Source organism: Pangasianodon hypophthalmus, chromosome 21, assembly GCF_027358585.1.
Source record: "Pangasianodon hypophthalmus isolate fPanHyp1 chromosome 21, fPanHyp1.pri, whole genome shotgun sequence".
In the NCBI taxonomy this organism is placed as follows: domain Eukaryota; kingdom Metazoa; phylum Chordata; class Actinopteri; order Siluriformes; family Pangasiidae; genus Pangasianodon; species Pangasianodon hypophthalmus.
The window spans coordinates 15,859,491-15,875,320 of record NC_069730.1 but is presented as its reverse complement, the minus strand read 5'-3'; the positions used below and the strand labels follow the sequence as shown (position 1 = coordinate 15,875,320).

Here is a 15,830-nt window from a genome sequence, read left to right as displayed (position 1 = left end):
TTAGCTTTTATTTTACATTATAGAATATTAATGAGCAATGATATTAATAAGCAATGGTGAATCAGAATCCAGGAATCATCAGCATTGTGGTATACACATTCCAATAAACCTGAACACAGGACAGTTTTTATTCGGGCCTGTACTCATTATCTATCAGTCACCTTTATCATTTGAAAAATAGAGTTAATAAGATGTTAACTTACACAAGGACTTAGAAAAAGCAAAACAGTTGATTCAGAGGTTTATTTATTCACATTGGCAGCTGAGATCAGCTGTTGTACACATGTTGGTACATCATGTTAAAGTCTTGTGTTCTACAGTCCAGCTCATTAACATGGACTACTGTAGGGGATATTACGATGTACTTCTTCTCATGCACAGTAAATATGTTAACAGTGGAAAATTACGGTCGTTTTTATGACACGTGCTTAAGTGATTTTCAGATCATGTGACACATTTCAGATACTGATGTACACCACCACACAAACAAAGCCCTTTCTTAACCAAGTACATTTATGACCAGTAAATCAGAGGTTTGTCCAGGAAGACATGCTGCGAGGCATGCTACAGAACACACTGCGTTTTTAAGATTTAAAGAAATACTTTTTCTAACCTAATCTTTATCTACTGCATATGTTGTAAATGCGTACAAATTACCAAAGTGTAAAAAAAAAAAAAAAAAAAAAAAAAACCCCACTGAGAAAAGAGCAGAAAATCTGTTGCATAAAACTCACTTATAATGAAGGTCTAAGGACAGGTTTTGCAAAGGTTTTGTATTTGAATAATATTTTCATCAATTAAATGTAGAATTCAACTTTTTACAGAAAAATTTGGTTGTTATAAGGCTTTAGTTATTAATAATTTAGTAAATGTTTAGTAAAGTTCATAGGACTAAAATCTGTCAGAAGTTCCAGTGAAGCTGATTTAGACACGCATACAATCACCCACAAAAACAATCACATTTACAGAGCCGATTTACCTTTAGTAATGCCCACAACACTCCATAAAAGGCAAAAAGATCACAGAGAGCTGAAAACACCAAAACGGCAACTAATCAGTGAAAGAAAAGAAGTTTCTAAGATGCAGAAGTGGAAGTTATTTTGACTCAACACACATCAATAGAGAATACAGCTCAGCCACTGCAGCATGTGAGCTACCATAAGCACCGATTTGTTGTGGATCGCTTCCTTTCAAGTCATTTACAACTGAGTTTCACATAACGTTCATTAATTCCGTGCCACATACAATTTGACACATACATACAATTTGACACTGATCAGTCAAGGTACACATTCTCCTTATATGCAAATTTACATAAAGTCAAGAGCTCTCGTAGGATTGAAACTGGATTTTTTATAAATACCACATATATTTACAAATAAATTAATTCATATCCGGCTTGACAAAACAAGGCCCATGGCCAGTTTCAGCCTAATCACATGGATACCAGAGAAACTCTGAGAAAGTGGAAGTGACCAGGCGTGTTTTTTGCAGCACTGTTGGAACGCTGTATGAAAAAGCCATATAAATAGTTTTTGTAAGATTTTCATACATCTATCTCCTCAGACCTGTACAGTGTCATGGTTTGAACTTCGATATCCAGTATAGTTGTTTTGTTTTTTTTTTATTTGAAAAAATTGCCCTTACACTTCCATTATAAGTGAGGTTTTCTGTTCTGTTTTTCAGTACAAGGAAACATTGTAAACAACTATTGTCCTTGGTAATCAATCACACATACACTATATATATGCAGTTAATGGAGATTTGGTTAAAGGAGTATTCCTTTAAAATCTGATCAGTGAGACTGAAAAATGAAAACGTACTAAAAAACATGTAAAAACACAAAAGTAAAACTCAAATATTTACACTGTAACAACATTTAGAGTAATCTACAAACAGTGCATTACCTAATAACTGAGGTTCCACTCTTCATACATCATTTAACAAATACACAATGTCATTTTTGGATAATGGATTTAATAACTGCAATTATTTTAAATGGGAAGTAGATTAGCATTTAGGATTCAGTTATGTGAGATAACTGCATGCTCAAATGTTGACTGAAAGGTGCTGATATATCAAGCCTCGAAAAGTTATGACAGGCATGTCAATGACAATCGAATGATAGGATGAAATGAAATGGTAGCACTGTGTGTGATTGACTTTATTTGTGCTTTCAGTCCATTATTTCAAATCACCATTATGATTATGTCAAATCACCAACAATCCAATCAAATCCAATCATTTCCATTTATCCACGTATGAAGAATGGAACCCTGGAGCTTGAGTTCTAGAGTTCTGGAAGAACACTCTTTAATGGTGTACATATTTATTATTAGCTGAACTGTTCAGTCCCTCTTCCACAGTTTTTTTTTGGTGTTTTAGTTAGTCAGGCTTCCTTTCTTGCCAGTCCACAGTTCTCTCAGTTCCACCTGACAGCCCAGGTCTCTGAGAGCGGCTCTCGCCACATCACTGCAGTCCCTGTGAGAGGCCAGGGCCTGACCAATCAGGGCCTCGGCCCCCATCTCCAAAATGGGCTGGCTGAAATCGCGTGTTCGTGACACCAGGTTTCTGAGCAGCATGCACGATTGTTTCTGCAACAGAGTACAGGCACTTTCACTTAACACTTATTCACCTCCTACACACTCAGAGGTGCCAACCTCTACGGTTTTAAGTTTTTGAGCCCCTGGGTCATAATATCTGAAAACTATGAAAAGGACACTTTGCTACTGAGAAGGTGCCATGTAATGGTGTTGTGTTTACCTGCACGTTAACTTCCTCTGGATGCGTCTTCATGGCCTGCAGCGCAGCCAGAGCTCCTCCACTCTCCATGATGACTTTGCAGTTATTGGGTTTGCGCAGAGCGAGCACGCAGAGAGCAGCACAACCCTGTTCACACACCTGACACAGCAGACATGTTATATATATCCATACTGCAGTGGTATAATTACCACCAACAACACCATTAAAACCATTGAATTATGGTTCAAACCATACTGCAATTACCAAAGCCTTCTGACTAACATGCAAAGACTGACCAATGTTTTTTTTTTTATTTTTCCCATTTCCCATACGCTACAGCTTTCATTTTATCCCCAATCAGGACAGCGTTGTTCACTTGCAATTCCATAAGGAGATAACAAGGAGGGTCACCTGTGCATTACTCATGTGCCGGTTTACCGCCATGACAATAAGCTCCGTCCCTCCTGCATTCACAATGGCGTCTTTGACATCGTCATTGCCTGCAATCGCCCGCAATGCACTCAACACCTGCTTTACAAGGTCCTGGAAGGGAAAAAAAATAAAAACAGATCATCAATGAAATCAGCACAAATATTGACAGTATAATAAGTATGTGGCTCCTGACGAGGATTCTGCAATCACAAAATTCCCTAAAAGGACTTACTGATTGCAGCTTTAATCACATCAGATGAAAAATTCCTATATATGATCTCATACCTGAAGACATTCCAAAGATGTTCAGCTCAGACAGACGCAATCACTCACCTGACAGTCCAAGCTGTCCGCTAGCAGCGTCATCATAAACTTCAGTCCTCCCAAATCCACAATGTCTTGGCAGAATTCGTTCCTCACAGCGAGGCGGGACAGAGTGGCACACAGCTCGCTGAGGACTGGAATGTTCTCGGGATGGGCTGTGGTAACACCGTCAACATTTACATTCTATTAAGTAAGGATGGATCATGAAGTTATGGGAAAATAATCAATGATGATGTGGTGTGGTGTGGAGCAATAACAGCATGTCCCAAAGTGACACCACAGCAATCTTCTGTCCTGAAGATTTTCTTGTGGTGGAAAACTCGCTGACTGTAACAAAGTGCTGACCCTGGACACTCTGACCATAATTGTGATTCCAAAATTGTAAAACAAATCCCCTTACAGAAAGCTTCAAAATATCAATTACTGTGTTTTTCTTTGTTAAATAACAACACATTTTTAAATCTGTTAATTATTAGGCTTAGGTTATATGCAGCATTCCAGTGAAAAGACCCTGAGAATAAGTTGTTAGTAGAGAAACACTATGCTATAGAAATTGAAAGGTAATCAACACCTTCTGACCAGTTGGATTTGAGAATTAAACAGTGCTGTGGTACAAGAAAAATACACCAGCAAACACAGACTGTCCTACATGTACACTCATTAAATGTAATAATTCTAACTTCTCCCCATTACAGTAAAGTTCAACAAATCAGATGCAGATCCAAGGAACAAATCTCACCTTTAGCAGCATCTACAATGACCTTCAGTCCATTGTGCTCTAATACGATCATTTTGGCGTGCTCGTGTGCGTGGCCGAAAGGAACCCGCACGTCATCATCAAAGGTAATGACTCTGAGAGCGATGCAGGCCTCTTTGACCACCTCAGGCCGTGCAACGTGCTGTGTTATGGCACTGGTGAGTAAGTTAAGCACTCCGGCCTTCACCAAGTCCTGCCTGTTCTGCTCGTGCTTCAGACAGCAGTGACGCACCGTCCGGACACCCAGGCAGATCAGCGCCGGATCCTCCTGGTGGCTGCGTAAGGTGTCTATCAAAAAGCCCTGACCCTCAGCGTCCAGAAGATCAGGCTGGCCATCAGTGAGCGCAGAAAGAGCAGCAAGAGTAGCAGAGAGCACTTCATTGTCTTCACCAGCAGACTGGCAGCAGGAGAGGAGTGTGGGATAGGCGTCTTTCTGGGCCGCCAGGTATCGCTGAGCAAAGCCGAGGGAGCACTGCTCTGTGAAGAGCTTTAAACTCTCCAACACGGATGTGGACGAGGACTCTAACGCACTTTTGAGAGACTGCAGAGCCTGGGAGAAAATCAGTGGGCATCATTTCATGTGCACAGGACATTAGAGCAGTAAATGATGTATTTTTACTGACACCAGCATTTCATTTGTCCTATTAATGTTAATTTAAATTTAATTGTTGATCACAGCTCCAGGGTTTGACGCTGTGCTTGGCTTACTGTCTGCGCATGTTCTGTATGTCTGTATCAGTATCCTCCAGGTTTTCTGGTTTCCTCACATGCTTCAAAGACATGCTTGTATGTGGAATGGCTACACTAAATTGCCCATAGGTTTAAATGTGTGTGTATGGTGCCCTGTAATAGACTGGCATCCCCTCCAAGGTGTATTCCCGCATCGCACCCAGTGTTCCTGGGATAGACTCCGGATCCACTACAATCCTGACCAGGATAAAGTGCGTACTAAAGAAGAATGAATGAATGAAGGATTGTTGATAGTTGTCTGCTTTGACAGCCTCTCACTTTCTTCTCTGCCTACCAGCAGCCAATCAGAGCAAAGAGTTAAGCATGGCAAACCTTGAAAACAAAGAGGAGGAGGAGCTTAGTGCACCTTCACTTAAATCACAGGTTCCCAACCCTGGTCCTGGAGTATCCTCTGTTTAGTGTTTTTTTCTTTTCTAACAACATCAGGGAGGGCTGTTAACTAGCTGATGAGCTGAATAAGATGTGTTAAAGCAGAGAAAACACAAAATACGTTGAGAATATGCGAGCTAAAAAGCACAAGGACACATTTCCTGGGATGACAATAAACTAATTGCTCCTATTGATCATTACTCAATTATTATAGAGGTGTTCTGCTAAAATGTTTCATGAAATATCATCTCCCATAAGATCAAGATCAGCATCTTTGTACCTGGAGGACTTCATGAGTTTGATCATCTGTGGTCTCTTCAGAAGACGCTTTCGGTACTGCCTTCACAATATTACTCAGGTCCACACCTTAAACATAAAGAGGCGTTACAAAAAAAAAAAACATCAATCATCATTCAGCGAGGTTTAAAACACAAGCTGGTGAAATTACCCTGAGACTCAAACTGCTCGATTGCTTCCTTCAGAGCTTCACTCTCCTCCATGTCGAACTCCTCAATGTTCTCCCTCACCGCCGAGTCAAACGTCTCCTGCGTTATTCTACGTTTCGCCATGTTTGCAGAGTAATGAATCACTAAACAAGGAAAATAATATTATTTAATATAAATATTACCCCTGCGTTAGTTTACATCCCCTTATGGACCTTGACGTTGCTATTAGTTACAGCAATCTCTCAGACTCCTTCAGGAACACAACAATGAATGGCCATGTCAGATACTTCCGGTTAAATTCAACCAAAAATGGATGGTTTTATCTATTGTGAAAACAATCCCTCATTCAAACCACTGAATTTCAAGTTTTAAATGACAGTTAATTTAAATACATCATATTTGATAACAGTCGCGCCACTCACCGCACCACCCAGTCTGCAACTCAACGATAAAATCCCACCCAGCTGTGAAGAACAGCGCGCTACGTTATAAGAGTAAAGACAGCTAGGTTAAATCCAAAGACAATATTTACGCACTCGGTTGTGAATTCCTAACTTTGCGTAAGGTCCGTTTGTTAATAAGACTCGGGTTGTAACGTGTAAAATATTGAGTTCCGCTATGCAATTTATTTTTTAAATAGATTTTCGTCAATTAATTAATAAGCAACATTGCAATTTAAATAGTATAACACTATAATAGTATCTAGTAGTAAATATGATTTTTATAAATTTTAATTTTGTATAATTTTGTACCAAACGACACTAACCGATATGTGCAATACATCGCCATCTAGCGGACACTGATTTTAGATACAACCGCAAAACTCAAAATAGAAGTTTGCGAGAGTGATTTTAAAAGTTTTTGAGCTTCTCAAATTTTTAATTTAAAGAGAGTTGAGAGTTATTTAAGGTGACACATGAGCAATTAAAAAGCACACGCGGTCAGCATGTTTCGCTTCATATATGATGTGGAGACCTATTTTCGTATGCTGCTTGAGTGGCACACCGAGTTGAAGCAGTGACTCTGCGTGAAAATACACAGAACTGCACGGGTTCAAAACCCGCGGCTGTGTTTCTTGGTCATGTTGGCAGGTCCATGAGGAGAAATCATGCACCACTCTGATGAGCTGATGTATAACCCTACCACAGTCTCTGAGACCAGCAAAGCCACAAAATTTTAATATTCAGTCAGGAAGAGAGAGGGGAAAAAAACAGTAGACATAATAATATTCACTCATATTAATCCAAACAGATTTTGCAGTAGCTGGGCATTAAATACGCAGATAGGTTTCCAAATAATTTCCCTTTGGTTCCCTTAGGTTCTCTTATGTGACAACTGACAAGGAATTTTTTTTTTTGCCAAACTTTGATTTTATGTATGGAATGGAACAGTTTGTGGAAAAAGAGAATGTACTCCTAACGTTATAAAATAGTAAATAATATATATATAAATTATATAATATATAAATTATTTTCTTTTCCAAAAGAATAGTTGCTTTTAGGTACTATTTTTGTAACTATAAACCAAATTTCTTGGAAAGTACTTGTAACATTCTCTGATGGGACATCATCAAAGCTTACAAAAGGTTGCTTTTAAGTATGATGTATTCTTTTCTTTCTTCCTGCACTTTAACTGTCTGTGAGCTGCTGTGATAAGTGAATTTCCCCACTGTGGGATCAATAAAGTTTATCTTATCTTATTTTGTATATGTTCTTTTTTGTTTTGTTCTGTTTTTTGCATACAAAAATACACAAGTATTTAAATATACAGGTTCATCTAGCCAGCATTACAGTCATGAGCTACACAGGAAGCATGCAAACATCATCTCAGACACACACTTCTTTTTAAATACAGACCAGCTTTATTTATGATGCTGCTTTCAGTCCAGCTTCCAAACCAAACATTTATCTTCACCCAGGAAATTAAACAATTAAATCAAACCCTTTTCTGTGCAGTTTAGGTTCACTGTGTCCCTCTGTTCATGAGCAGGTCATCATGAACACGTTAGCTGTCAGAAAATGAATAACACTTGCATTTAACAACCTTTTTATTTAATAGCATTGTACACACATATGAGGTGATATCAGTACTTTACAGTTTGAAGCTGGTTATATAGAAATGAAAACCCTGATTTAATCTCACCAAACAAGGCAAAAGAAAAGTAATAGATCTAAACATGAACCTGTCGAGCTACATTAATGATTAGTGCTGGAACAGTCCCTTACACGCCGTCTGTGCTGCGTGGTGTTCAGGTACCCGTCAGTTTTTTTTTTTTATCAAACACACATGGGCTATTGTAGTATCTTACAGATGTGTTAAGGATGAGCAAGAGAGGCTTGGTCTAGTAGGTGACAGTGGGTGGTGGACTAGAATCTGGTTAACCAGCATTTGGTCATTCTATATTCGTGTTCAGTAACAGAAATGTTCATTTCTTACCAAAAGAAAAAGAAACACAATCCAGCCTAAATTTAGAAACAATTTTTAACGAACCATTTGTATTTTATTTTTCTAATTTCTGTTACCGACATGAACACAGAATGACCAAAAGTACATGGATCCAGTATAAATATAGTCTGTTGTTTATGATGTAAAGTAGGCAAGAAATTGAGCCATATAATCTTCTTCAGCACTGATGAACAATGAATTTGTTGGACATCCTTAAAAACTCAAATTTCTCTTTACGTTTGTGACATTTCACGTCGTAAGTGACATGCAACCCACGAGAAGACAGTTTAACAGCTGATTATGCAACAGTCTATTCAAACAGTTGTTTTTACCATGGCCTATGAGAACTCACTATATTATATGATAAGTGAGTGACCACTGAGATGAGGATTTAATATTTTAGGCCCGACAAAAGCAGAGGGTCAATGCTCCGCCCTTGAAGGACCCCTGCGTGTGCTAATTTTCACAACAGCCTACGGTGATCTACAGAGCTGTATGCCTGGCTTAAAGATGATTCTGAGTGTTACAACTGAACATCATTGAGCACTAGTTAACTTCCTGTGAAGGAGGTATTCTAAGTACAATTTTGGCACAGAACATAAGGGAACCTGAGCAGGCAGAATTCCCCTGCATCCTAGAAATGCTTCAGAGCCTGATCTCACTTCCCCTGCTGGCATAAATGGAGTTGTGATTAATCCAGTTCTCATAAAGAAAACCTTTTCCTCAGTTTTGTCCCTACTTAAGAGATGCTGAACGAGCTGTTAAAGACAGGAAATGCAATAATAGCTCTTCAATCCAGTTAAACAGCATCAAGGTCAGTCTGCTGGTGAATAGTTCACAGCCTATGGGTTCTATTATAATCAGCATGGACAAAGTAGGCTCCTTCAATCAGTAAGCACGCAGATTAACTCTGTGCAGCTTTTCAGAAAGTGCAGGTGAAGGTGTAGGACTCTAAACATCTCCGCCGTCCACTACATTACTCACTCAAGTTCAGCTCTTCCAGTTATAGACTAGTTAACAAAACTGGAAGTACATCAGTGAGCTATTTGTAATACAGCCCAAAACTCCTGGAATATGGAAGAACTCAATGGTCTTTATGTGTAGAAGATGACCTCAGGGATCTGTCCATCTTCGACGGAAGTGCCGTTGTTGTTGCCAGCAGCGTAGCAGAAGGTGAAGCAGGTTTTGGTGCCGGATCCTGAGGACTCATGTGTAACCTTCCTCATGCCTTTGGTGCCATAGTGGGAGTCTGGACCCTGGAAGAGCCAAGAAAAACACACACTCAATCCTTATTCACCATAACAACATGATTTAAGTGATAACTGTGAGTAGAAATGTGATAAAGATTTGAATCCTAGCCCTTTTTTCTATGGTTTCTATATCAGTAACCCCATCTTAATAACAAAAGACAGCGTGTTACTAGTAAAAATAATAACGCAACATCCGGTATCAAGCCAGTCTAGGCTTACATCCGTGCAAAGACTGGCCTACACCAACACACCTTATTTACACATTTACATGTTTTGATTTGGCAGACATCTTTACCCAAATCAGCAAAGAACTAGACCTGTCAACCCCGAAGAAGAATACTGAGTATTTCAGTCATTATTCTCTTTCCAACCCAAATTGGTTGACATTTCGGTGCATCCCTAATAAATATAATTAACTAATGTTATGTTAACTGATGTATAGTTAACTATATACTTCTCTAATGTTAGCCAAGTTGAAAATATATTTATACACTTTATTTCACATTAATATTTTCAAAACATTCTCCATTTACCTTAACAGAAAGCAAGGGCATCAGTGGATCTTTCAAGCGAAGAAATCAAGTCAATACGGCCAAACATTGCTAATATAAGATGGGGGAAGGGGCGGACTTTCCAGAACACCTGAATAACTGTCACCCATTCTAGATTCGTACGTCGATTGACTCATCTGCTGTTTTTTTACTGGTTGCAAAAAAAGAAGACTGGTCTTTTGGTATATTTTTGAGTAATTACTCATACTAGCATACTCCAGTGATCAAAAATGTGTGAAGATTTGGCAGGTCTGCTTTATGAAGGTGGAGAGGTCGGAGTACCGTGCATGGCGAGTCGTACCTTAAGAGTTGCGCAGGCTGTGTAGTTTACATTGGGCAAAACCTCCACCGGCTCTTTGAACATGACCCTGAAGGTGCTCGATGACCCGTCACAACTGAAACCCGTGTCATTCTGACCAAGGACTGTATTACTGTCTGTGTGAATGATCTGAGATTGACAAAACAGAATAAACACATCATTACAAATCCATTATTCACATTATCATTTAAAAAACATTATACTACTAAATGAGCAAAAAAAATCAAAAGAACGCTACCTGTATGTTGACCTGATAGTCTGTGGGTCCGTGTATAGACCCATACAGTCCAAAACCCACAACAAAAATCCTGCGGTTTACACAGAACCTGCCAAAGAAGAATAAGAGAGAGAGAAATTAAGGAATTTTGAAAAAATGAAATTGACAAATATTGTGTGATGTTTAAGCAGCATGTCTGTGCAGGTCTCAGATGCTGTGGTAGAGTTGTCCATCAGCTCATCAGAGTGGTGCATGATCTCTCATCACAGACCAGACAATACTGCAGTATATATATAAAAACTTTTCATTATGAAATTAGTGTAAGTATGTACCCTTTTTCTTGTGATTTTTGTGCAAAGCTGTAGTGTTTAAGGTATGATAAGTGCTGTCTAACATCATTAGAGTACATTTAGTTGTTATCTGAGTGAGTGAGTGTCTGGTGTTGTTCTGACCGGATACGGTCGCTGGTCCCACTGTAGCCCCAGCGGCTCTCCACCTGGGCGAAGCGCGTGATGCTGCACTCTTTCCCACGCAGACAGCAGCGGGGCCGGTCGATGAACTCCACTCGCGGTTTGGGGTTCACTGTGAAGTGGAGGAACAGACTGACCACCTCCCTGTCTGTCAGAATGCCTGACTGAGCAGGACCTGCACACAGTGACATTAACATACACCTCTGCAGGAGAACACATGAAGTTAGAGACCTTAGGTCCCAAAGCACAGTGTTTAGTCCAACCCTATTTATCCAGTCTTTAATTCCTTTATGACTAGTGCAGGGAAAGCCAGGTGTAACAGGGCATGCTATGACATACCTGCTGCAAACTCCTCTATGGTCATTAGAGGAAAGCGGATGAGGGTGAGGGCTTTCCCCAGAACGCGCCTCTTGTTCTCGGGTGTGGGCTGCAGCTGCTGCCGGTGAGCCTCTGCCTCGGCCCAACGCACCGCCGCTCCAAACAACCGAACCTCCCGCACCCCGAGTGTGTCCCGCTCCAGCACAGCTACAAGTGTGTCTGAGAAACAATACCAACATGACAAACTGAAAATCGAATATGCAGATTTTTTTTTTTCTTTGAATTGTACAAAACATTATGACAACATTACCACAGCACAAATGTGGACTGCACCACTGTTAGGACTGAAATATTAGCTGTTTATCTTAGACACCTGAAAAGCACCTGCATGCATCATCATGTCTTGGGCAAGCCATAATCTGACAATCTTTTAACTGCTGATATGCTACGCTTGTTGTTTTTATATTGTGCCCTTTTCCACCAACAAGATACTAGTGCTGACTAGGAATGGACGATATGACAAAAATATATAATCACACTCATGATGAAAAACTGAGTTTGACAATACTTTTATTTAATATCCATAAAGACTGAATAGCAAAAACATATTACTCATATCTAAATAGGAAAATGTCGGTAAGGGCTTTTTTTTTTTTTTTACTTTTTTTTTTTTTTTTAAATACCAACTAAATACTTCCTGGATGCCAACCAGTCTGGATACAAGACCATACATTAAGATGAATCTGCACTTCTTGCAGACACTGAACCTGAAAGTCAGAAACAAGTCGAACTTGATGGCAACAGCGTCAACGGATATGCCTCCACCACCAAGTCTAGTCCTTGTTTTTAATGTGTATGCCAGAACTACTCTTAAAATATATTTCAAATATGAAGGAAGCTACTGAAGAAAAACTATTTCAGACATTTGACCTTGCTGTGACCTCGAACCTGTCTGGATCAATTCCAAAAGCTAATCAGTTCATCTGCTGGTTACAATGATAAATCCATATAAATCCTACAAACATTCAACCCCTCATTCTTGAGATATCATGCTAAAAAGAATCACGGACAGATGCACACACACTGATGGATGGAAAGAAGGATGGGCCGAAGTTAAAAAAATAATAATAATAAAAAATCATAGATAGCGATGAAAATGGGCCTGACCATGAGTTCCTGACCATGAAAATGTAAGTAACATCTTTGCATTACAAACAGGAAAGAAGCTACTGAAGACAAACTATTTCAGACATTTGACCTTGCTGTGACCTTGATCCTGTTTGCATCAATTCCAAAATCTAATCCGTTCATCTGCTGGTTACAATGATAAATCCATATAAATCCTACAAACATTCAACCACTTATTCTTGAGAATCTCAGACACTCAGTGGCAGAGGCATAAAAATGAATTTCATTCAACAATAGTAGCCTTTGTAAATAATTTACATAAATAAATGTAATAAATACATAAGAAGCAATGGCTCGTGTTTCAAATACTAAACTCAATAAACTACAGAACATTTTTTTCCCATACAATTAATATTTTTTTGTTTAATCTGCTAGTTGATGACCCTTTGACCTCAGTCCTTATTCTTCTCAACCTGTCAGCAGCCTTTGACAGCGTAAATCAGCAGATCTTCACGCTTGCTGAATTAGGAATTCTTAAGTACTCTTGCACCTGATTTGTCATATCTACAGGATCAAGCCTATCACATAACACTGAGAAGTTACTTTTATCTTCTCACAGCCTCAATACTGGAGGATCAGGTACTTTGCCTCACCGTATCTTTGGCTTCCAGGACATTTTAAGTTACTCTGAATAAGAGCTTCTGCTGAATACAACTAAACATAAATGAAGTCAACGCAAAGCGGGTGCCGGTTCTCACAGACGTACCCAGATCTATATCTGTGAAGCCTTCTGCAGCCAGAGCATCACCCGTGTTCTTGTCAATGTTCTCGAGGCACAGACTGGCCAGCTGAGGTTCATCAAAAAGCCTGGCCTAGAGAAATAAAGCAACACTGAACAAGATTGTGACAAAAGTGTTATTTACAATATAGTCTGTGAAATTATTTACTCTGCCCTCTTTTCCATAAAAGGCAACTAACATCTTTTCAGGTTCATCAAAAAGCCTAGAAATAACAGCATTCATTTAAATTACAAATTACAAACTGCTCCTTCAAAGCATAGTATAAATACATTTTTACATATTTAAATATACGAATTTCAAATTCAACTGAGTGTATATAGAGATTTCTGTAAAGGTTTGCAGAGCCGTGCCTGTGTGAGGAGCATGAAGGCGTTGTCAGCCCGCAGGTTCTTCTTCAGGAACTCCACACAGTGAGCCTCCAGCGCCGGGACTGCGTATTTCTTTGCCGTGTACAGAGTGGTCATGACAGTCTCGGGTCCGATTTGAACCTCATCCGAGTATAGGAACCTGTGTGGGAAATATTTTATAATCACACATGTTGTGAAATGTCAGTGCCTACTGTGCAATCCTAATGTAAATGCGCAACTATAAGCACCAGTATTTCTAATAATATAAATCTTACTTGAGCAAAGCCAGAAAAGCAGCAGGCTCTACATCTGGCAACTCGATCTCTGTGGAGGTGGTGGCCATGCCTCCGTTAAACATGGCATCAAATACAGCACTGCCAACTGCCAAAACAAACCTGCAAAAATAACAACACAATGACTATATGACTCTACAAAATTATATCAAATTCTGGTGCACATTCATATATTCATCTAACAAGTCTCCGTTGTGTAGTTGGCACATCACACACAAGATAATGACGCTGCAAACAAACCTGACTACGTAGGCATAAGGTGTACCCAGAATCAGTTACACAACATATCATGAAATACATCACAATATTTGTGTTTCATTTGTTGTATTGTTTTGAAGAGAAAGCAATACTACGATGCTAGTCATAGTCTACAGTTTATTACACAGCAGTCCTCAAATCCGATTGGTCAAAAGGTGTTGATTAATTTTCTATAACAGCAGCTCTGACAATAGTGCCAGCTGTAGTTCAGCTCAGAGATTTATTTTAATGCGCTTGTTCTAATATGTTATCGTTTCTATAGTAACAACATCCACAGGGACCTGTATGACAGGTGTTCCACATGAACTGTGTGTATAATAAATAGCTAGTGTGTATAATAAATACCTTAGAAAGTGAGTATAAAACATGTTCTGCTAGGACACACTTATTGTGCATTTTAGGAAGGAGTCACCAGTGTTAGTGTTTTGTAACAATCAGTAGTAAAGCTGTAGCTTGTGTTTTTTGTTTGTTTTGGCTATCGAAGCATATTCAGGACAGATGACTTTTTTGTTTTGTGGTTTCTCTGTAATATGACAAGCAACATTTTCATCTTATTAACTTATACATAGAAAAAAAAGAGAGGCTAGTGAGGGAACGGCCGTTTATACCTGCTATAACATAAGTGACAACAGGAACTAACTTATTTCATGAACGTTCCACAACAATAAATGTAACTATAAACAGATAAAAAGTGTGCTGTTATTAAAAAGACTGTAAAAAGATATTGCACCATGGCAGAGACACGGTGCATTTGTTTGTACTGTGGATCTAAAAGCTGTCCCTATGGGTCTTGGAAGTGATTTGAGTATTTTTAAGTGTCCTCGACAATAACTTGTATGCTGAATACCGCGATATATTGCACAACCGGTGACTGACACTTACCCACCTGCTAGAAAATGTTTAGTTAACAAATGCAGATGGCTTTTAGGTAATGTGACAATAAACACAATGGTGGACAGGAATGAGTTACCTGTGAGCAGGTATGCGCTGTACTCCCATCCCTTTCCCCACCAGAAAGTGAACGTCGCTTTAGCACCTCGTTATTGAAGAGAAATGCAAACCTTTCCTTCACAGTACTTTTTGTTGCTTGCCAGTTATACACGGGCTCTCGGTAAACCAGAACCGCAGCTGCAGCCGGAGGGGCAGAAAGTGAGGAGTGGGTCGCAGGAGCCGGCCCTGAATTTGACGCTGGTCCGGTCATGTTCGACGCCACTGCGGCCGCCATTGACCCCCCGACCGCCCCCGCTATCACCGAGCCCTGAGCCATGGCCTGCGGGAGAGAGTTGCGCATATTCGGCGGAAGCCCAGAGGCGACACCGCTGCATTCGGAGCCGTTAGGCCCTGGCTGAGGGTTCGAGCGTCTCGTCGCGCTCTGTGAGCTTCCGGTCGCCCCGATGGATCCTCCGTTACTTGCTGCCAGAGTGTAGGTACTGTTGCTCGGCTGACTGTTACCCAGCGGACCGGGAGAGGGGAAATTTAAACACGGGGCCCGACCGCCGTTGTCTCCAGCAGCCATCTTGGACTTCAACTTCTCCCTTCGAGGTCTGATAAGGTAAACAAGCTGTTTTCACTCCACCCGTATTCTGAGAAGCCGGCGATTGGTTAGTGATCATA

At 39.9% G+C, this 15,830-nt stretch overlaps 2 protein-coding genes across 2 annotated transcripts; both read right to left on the bottom strand.

The window, feature by feature from the left end:
* Nucleotides 1–228: 228 nt before the first annotated feature.
* On the bottom strand, nt 229–6,375 carry armc6 (armadillo repeat containing 6). Its single transcript, XM_026925001.3, has 8 exons — nt 6,243–6,375; nt 5,823–5,963; nt 5,655–5,740; nt 4,238–4,805; nt 3,508–3,653; nt 3,154–3,285; nt 2,764–2,901; nt 229–2,594 (listed from the first exon to the last, which is right to left on the bottom strand). Exons 2-8 carry the CDS (start codon nt 5,941–5,943, stop codon nt 2,382–2,384), a joined length of 1,404 nt encoding a protein of 467 aa, XP_026780802.1. The 5' UTR covers nt 5,944–5,963; nt 6,243–6,375; the 3' UTR covers nt 229–2,381.
* Nucleotides 6,376–7,849: 1,474 nt separating this feature from the next.
* Nucleotides 7,850–15,784, bottom strand: LOC113533414 (BTB/POZ domain-containing protein 2). The gene is given in 10 exon segments (XM_026925561.3): nt 7,850–9,521; nt 10,368–10,514; nt 10,624–10,711; nt 11,055–11,247; nt 11,412–11,609; nt 13,285–13,390; nt 13,669–13,825; nt 13,941–14,060; nt 15,187–15,245; nt 15,247–15,784. Coding segments are annotated over 10 exon segments (1,716 nt in total). The 5' UTR covers nt 15,733–15,784; the 3' UTR covers nt 7,850–9,359.
* Nucleotides 15,785–15,830: the final 46 nt, after the last annotated feature.